Source organism: Bactrocera neohumeralis, unplaced genomic scaffold, assembly GCF_024586455.1.
Source record: "Bactrocera neohumeralis isolate Rockhampton unplaced genomic scaffold, APGP_CSIRO_Bneo_wtdbg2-racon-allhic-juicebox.fasta_v2 ctg2547, whole genome shotgun sequence".
In the NCBI taxonomy this organism is placed as follows: Eukaryota; Metazoa; Arthropoda; class Insecta; order Diptera; family Tephritidae; genus Bactrocera; species Bactrocera neohumeralis.
This window is the reverse complement of record NW_026090208.1, coordinates 241-6,640: the sequence shown is the minus strand read 5'-3', so window position 1 is coordinate 6,640 and position 6,400 is coordinate 241. Positions and strand designations below refer to the sequence as shown.

The window sequence follows — 6,400 nt, the reverse complement described above, 5'->3', positions numbered from 1 at the left end:
GAAGTGTGGAGGAGAGGCGGTTGCGCCTCAACACGGCAGCGTCGACGTAGAAGAAGAAGGACGACGCGCAGCAGCGCTGGCAGAAGTCGCTGTCACGAGAAAGGGTGGGAAATGTGAAAAAGTGAGTGGGCATAGGCGGATCAGGTACAATTCACCATGTTAAAATGAATGGGAATGACAACGAAAAAAAAAAGCAGAATAGTGAAAAAAGACAGTTAGACGGAGCGGATTAAAAAATGGAAAAGCGACGGTGCGCGGACCTTTTGTGCTGTAATAGCTTTGGGAAGAGGGTGAGGCGGGAGAAAGGTACTCGTTGAGTTCTGCGTTTTGTAGTGTTTCTGTTGTTGTCTTTAAAAGATTGAGGCGGAGGCAAACGCGGAACAAGAAGGCAATAAAGTCGTCCAGTACTGCGAGTATGCGCGGCAATCTTCACGAAAAGATGGTGTCGCATCAGGGTGCACGTGGCGGTAGAAAAAGCGGTTTCCTTTCCCCCTCCTCCTCTTCCTGCCCTCCGCTTCCGGCACATCTGTCGGCAGCTCTGCCAGTGCCAGCACGTTGCTCCGACGTGGCACGCGAGACAGTGGCAGAAAAAAGGAAAGTGAGAAAGGCTGAGAAGGAGAAAAAAAAACAACAAAAGAATAAAGTCAACGCAAAAAAAAAAAGAAAGGGGGGGAAGAACGCACGATAGGATGACAGCGATCCGTAAAGGTGAAAAGGAAAAGGGATGAGACGCAGAACGTGTAATGCGAGACCGTGGATGAGGATAGACGAGAGAGAGAGAGAGAGAGAGAAAGAAAGAAAGGGGGAGAGCGGAAAGAAAAAGAAAGAAAAAAAGAGGGGGTCGAACACTAAAAAAAAAACTGCAAAACCTGACAAGATGTGAAAGCGTTGTGAGTAGCGCTGACGAGTAAAAAAAACGAAAAGTGCTGCGGGGTTAGTTGTTCGTGATATTACAAGAGGCAAAAAAAAAAAAAGCACATCCGTTTTTCTGGTAGCGATTGCCAGTTTGGATTTGGCATTTCCTCCACCGCCAACCACTCCTTTTCTTCCCCGTAGCGCTGTACAGTGGCGCTGAAGATTGCCTCGTCATTCTTCTGTTGTTCCTGTTGTTGACCCCGCCTTCTTCCATAGAGTTATCATTTCTTTTCCGCGTGTGCATCCTTCGTCGTTGTGCTCTGTCCTTTTGCCTGCCAAGTCCTTTCACTCCAGCGTGGTTTAACGGTCTTTTGTTGCTGCCTTCCACGATTTTGTTTCAAATGCACAAGTAGGCGACATCCTAACCAAAGCGTCTGACAAGTCAAAGACGTTAGCAGACTCTTACACGGTGACTCTTAGCTCCTTTTCCCCCCTTTCTCGGCATCAAACGTCCGGCACTGTCACTGGTGCGATAACGGACGCACAGTGACCCGGGCATTCACCATGTCGAAGCACGGCTCTTTCTAGACGCGCCTTGTAGGCACCGTCGCCTCGTTCAGAAACCAAACTACTGACACTTCCTCTCTCCTCCCGTCACAAAAAAAAAGGAGCGAGGCGCGCCTACCGCGGGTCAAGTTAGGGAGAACAGAGAGATCTTTACCTCCCCCCCCCCCCCAACCACACACACGCACACGTCATGATGTCGCCGACATGCGTGCGCCTACAAAGCGGAAATACCAGTTCGAGCCTTGCGCCCGCCAAAGAAGTGTCCGAGTCTTTTCCTGCTTGCAAGCACACAAAAGACAGGCGCGCAATCCACGAAACAACAGGCACCACTTCCTTCACCGATCGCGGGAATGAAGGGAGCAGGAAGAAATTTGACTGTCGCAGCGGTCAGCTGACTTGCTCACCCTACACAGCTGCACCGAGTGTATGCACGAACCGGTACCATTCTAACGCGTACTCGCCTTGATGCTCCGCCCAGCCAGTCAGCGTCAGACCGCCGCCGGTGATCGTGGGCTGCGGCACGCTCAGCCTCACGACTTCACGGTTCTTGGGGATGTCCGGGCTGATCGTGAACACGAAGGTGTCGTACTGCTGCCCGCTCGGCATCGTCGTCGAGCTCGTCACCTCCTGCGAGGCAGCCGCTCCGCCCACAAGTAGCGCAAGCGCAGCCAACAGCAGCAGCAGCAGGCGCGGCGCCGGCCAGCGACCGTGAAAGGCCATGGTCGTGAGGGGGTGGGGGTGGGGTGGGGAAGGTTAGAATTGGTACTTTTGTTGTTGTTGCTTGATTGCACAGGGCGGTTTCTTCTGGAAGCTTACTGGCACGAGTGAGGCGGGGAGAGAGAGAGAGGGAGGGAGAGAGGGAGGGAAAGAGGGAGGAGTGGGAACGTGCACGGAAACGAGGAGGGAGGGCGAAAGGAGGGGTAACAAGGCGCCGCATCGTCTACGGGGCGAGGCACTAGACACCGCAAATGCGCCGGTGGCGCCGCGCGTCTATCCGCGTGCGTTGGGTTTTGGTGCTCGCAGAAGAGAGAGGAGGGGGAGAGGGATCCTGTGCACATACACAAGACGAGCAGCCAACCGACCAAACAAAAAAGAAAAAAAAAGGGAGGAAAAATGCGCTAAACGAACGGGTGCGGGCGTGCAAGCCAGAGCGAGGGGGCGGGGGCGGTCAGGGAAGAGGGGAAGCATATGCTGACTCGTGTCCTCGGCCTCGGTCACCGCAGCACAAGGTGTTGCTGCATTGGCCACGACGCAGCCGACGGGGGACGGGGGATCGCGCAGGAAAACAGGGCAGGAGGCCCGTAAAAGAAAAAAAAGAGTGGGAAAGAGAGGGAAAAGAGAGAGAAAAGAGACGGAAGAGAGAGGGGGAAGGAAACGGAAAGGGGAAAAACAAGTGCCTCGCAGAGTGCAGGAAGGAGGAGAAGCCATCCCACGCTCTCGAACGCGCAGTCCGGGCAATACGCGCGTCGCCCCGGTGTGCAACAATGACCCTCCTTTCGTCAAAGAGGAACGTGCAAAACAGCAGCATACCGGGGCAGACGAGACACTAAGGGACAACGGGATAAGAACAAAAAATAGGGAGGAAAGGCGAATTTAGCTCGCTTTCACGGGGCAAAAAAAAAAAAAAAAGAAGGAAAAGAACGGTTTGCCAGTCGTCAAAGGTACAACTTGCGTAAAGAACGGGTTAAGTGGGTTCCACCATTAGTGAAGAAAACAGAGAAGCGTGCCAAGGAGGCAACTCAGGAAACAAGGCTGTCCACAAAGGTATTGCAGGGCGGATAGGCCGTCAAGGGGAACAGCACACGGTCACACCCATTGAGGAGCCAGCACGCCCAGCTGGACGGGGAGAGGGAAGGGAGAAAGGGAGAGGGAAAGGGAGAAGGGGAAGGGAGAGGGAGAGGAGAGGCGGAGGAGGGGAGGGGACGCGCGCTACACAAGGCGGCGACGGCAGCTAGACCAGGCCAGCGGCAGCGGCGGCAAGCAGGGCAACGGCCGCCACGATCAGGGAGTACGACGGCACGAGCCCAGAGGCGCCCATCGTGCCAGGAGGCAAGCACAGGCCATCCATGGGGATCAAGGGCGGCATGCATTTCACGCAGTACTTGTGGTTGAAGATGTGGCACTTGTCACAATAGGCGATCTCGCAAAGGGCGGCACGCCGCATTTACCGGTGGTGCTCACCATGAAGCCAGGGGAGCACTTTTCGCACTGGCGGCCTTCGTAGCCGGGCCGGCACTTGAGGCAGTTGGTCAACCCGCAGGCGGGGTCCGGGATGACCTGGCAGACGCCTATGTGGTCGGGGCCGTAAATGATGTTGGGCGTGTTGATGTCGCCGCATACCAGGCAAAGTTCGGATTGCCCAAGGCACAGTCCCAACAGTGCTTCGCTGGGCAGGAGCCCTCCACCACGCACCTGCCGCTCGCCGGGTTGACGTCGTAGCCGTTGACGCACCTTTGGCACACGTTCACATTCCCGGCGCGGCACTGCGCGCAGTTGGGCACCTTGCACATCCCACCCGGCGAGCAGGTGCCGATAACGCTTCCGTCAGGGTGTACCCGCTGTTGCACGCCGTACACTTCCTCACGTCTCCGTCGCACGTCTTGCAGTTCGCGTCCGCGCACCGGCAGCACCGGCCGGTGGAAAGCAGCCCGTAGCCCTCCTTGCAGATGGCGCACCGGCACACGCTGCCGGTGACGCACTTGACGCAGTTCGTCGCGCTGCACTCCGTGACCGGCGGCGACGCAGCTCTTGCGGTCAACGCTCAGGGTGAATCCGCTGAAGCAGGCATTGCATAAGCTCGTATCGCCGTCGCACGACGTGCAGTAGTTCACGCCGCACGCCTGGCACTTGCCACCCACCAGGCCGTAGCCCGCCTCGCACTTCGCGCACACGCCGGCGTCGTCCGTCGTGCATTTGGTGCAGTGCTCGACCTCGCACTTCACGACAACGCACCGGCCGCTGGCGTCCAGGTCGTAGTTCGGCAGGCATTGCTTGCACCCGGCGCCGTTGGCCGTCCCGCAATCGACACAGTGCACGTCACTGCAGGTCTGGTACGTCAAGGACTTGTCCTCCTTGTTCAGGCACATGGGTAGAAACGAGCCGTCCTTGCAGTTGCACCCGCACTGGGGGAGCTCGAGTCGACGGGCTTCGAGTTGACGGGGAGGCAGTACGCGGACCGGCACTTGCCATCGCTGCCACGCCCGTTTGTGAGGCCCGTCGCGCCGCCGAGCCTGGTCGCTGTAGTCGGTCGTCGGGCGGCCGTCGATTGTCCAGTCCTGCGCGTACACATACGACGACTTGTCCTGAGAGGAAGGAAAGCCATCAACCGTGCACGACGGGCAGAACGTCTTGGCGTCAATGCCAATGATGGCGATGATCGAGTCGAGGTTCACAGAGCCCAGCGTCAGCAGCGCACCGCCCGTCGACCCAAGCACGCCGCCGTCGGGAATGCTCACGTTCTTCACGACGAACATCGACGCGCTGATCACGGTCAGCTTGCCAGCCGACACGTCAATCGCAAGCTTCGGGGAGCGCTTGACGCCGTCGAGCGTGGCGGCCTTCAGCTGGCTCCTCGTCACGCGCGCAGCGCTGTTCAGGCTCACGATGACGGCGCCCTCCACGCACAGCGCGGCACGACTCAGCCCATCCGCCTCGACCACGTCAAGGGCAACCGCAGCGTTGCCAATCACCGTAGCCACAGACTGCTCCGGGTTGCCCCCCACAATGCTCAGCACGCAGGAGCCGCCGCTCACGCGCATGCCAAGCACCTGCAGGAAGCTGTAGTCGGTCACCAGGGCAGGGGCATCGGCCTCGCCGACCTGCACCACAACGGCGTCCACGCCAACGCCGCTGTACTGCACGTTGCTGCCTTGCACGGTCACGCTCACGTTGCCAGTGAAGCTCATCGTGCTGAAGTCGAACACAGGCATCGGTATCGCGCTCCGCGCCTGCGTGTTTCTCAGCACCACCGTGCCATCGGCCGGAATCGCGCCCGTGATGATCAGCGAGCTGTCCGTGATCGTGGCGCCGTCCACGGCGTATACGAACACGTACTCGCCCTTGAGGGAGTGCTCCGCCCAGCCAGTCAGCGTCAGACCGCCGCCGGTGATCGTGGGCTGCGGCACGCTCAGCCTCACGGTTTCACGGTTCTTGGGGATGTCCGGGCTGATCGTGAACACGAAGGTGTCGTACTGCTGCCCGCTCGGCATCGTCGTCGAGCTCGTCACCTCCTGCGAGGCAGCCGCTCCGCCCACAAGTAGCGCAAGCGCAGCCAGCAGCAGCAGCAGGCGCGGCGCCGGCCAGCGACCGTGAAAGGCCATGGTCGTGGGGACGGGGGTGGGGGTAGGGAAGGTTAGGGTTGGTGCTTTTGTTGTTGCTTGATTACACAGGGTGGTTTCTTCTGGAAGCTTACTGGCACGAGTGAGGCGAGAGAGAGAGAGAGGGAGGAGAGAGGGAGGAAGAGAGAAGAGGAAGAGCAAGGAGTGGGAACGTGCACGGAAACGAGGAGGGAGGGCAAAAAAAAGGGGTAACAAGGCGCCGCATCGTCTACGGGGCGAGGCACTAGGCACCGCAAATGCGCCGGTGGCGCCGCGCGTCTATCCGCGTGCGTTGGGTTTTGGTGCTCGCAGGGGAGAGAGGAGGGGAGAGGGATCCTGTGCACATACACAAGACGAGCAGCCAACCGACCAAACAAAAAAAAAGAAAAGGGAGGAAAAATGCGCTAAACGAACGGGTGCGGGCGTGCAAGCCAGAGCGAGGGGGCAGGGCGGTCAGGGAAGAGGGGAAGCATATGCTGACTCGTGTCCTCGGCCTCGGTCACCGCAGCACAAGGTGTTGCTGCATTGGCCACGACGCAGCCGACGGGGGACGGGGGATCGCGCAGGAAAACAGGGCAGGAAGCCCGTAAGAGAGAAAAGAGAAAAAAGAGTGGGAAAAGAGAGGAAATAGAGAGAAAAGAGACGGAAAGAGAGAGGGGGAA

General features: G+C 58.6%; 1 protein-coding gene across 1 annotated transcript; it reads right to left on the bottom strand.

Moving 5' to 3' along the window:
• Positions 1 to 3,710: 3,710 nt before the first annotated feature.
• On the bottom strand, positions 3,711 to 5,741 carry LOC126766790 (uncharacterized). The gene has a single exon (XM_050484502.1). The coding sequence runs from the start codon at positions 5,739 to 5,741 to the stop codon at positions 3,711 to 3,713; it is 2,031 nt and encodes a 676-aa protein (XP_050340459.1).
• Positions 5,742 to 6,400: the final 659 nt, after the last annotated feature.

Coding starts and splice junctions, on each gene's coding strand:
- LOC126766790 (XM_050484502.1), bottom strand. CDS start 5,741: ATGGCCTTTCACGGTCGCTGGCCGGCGCCGCGCCTGCTGCTGCTGCTG.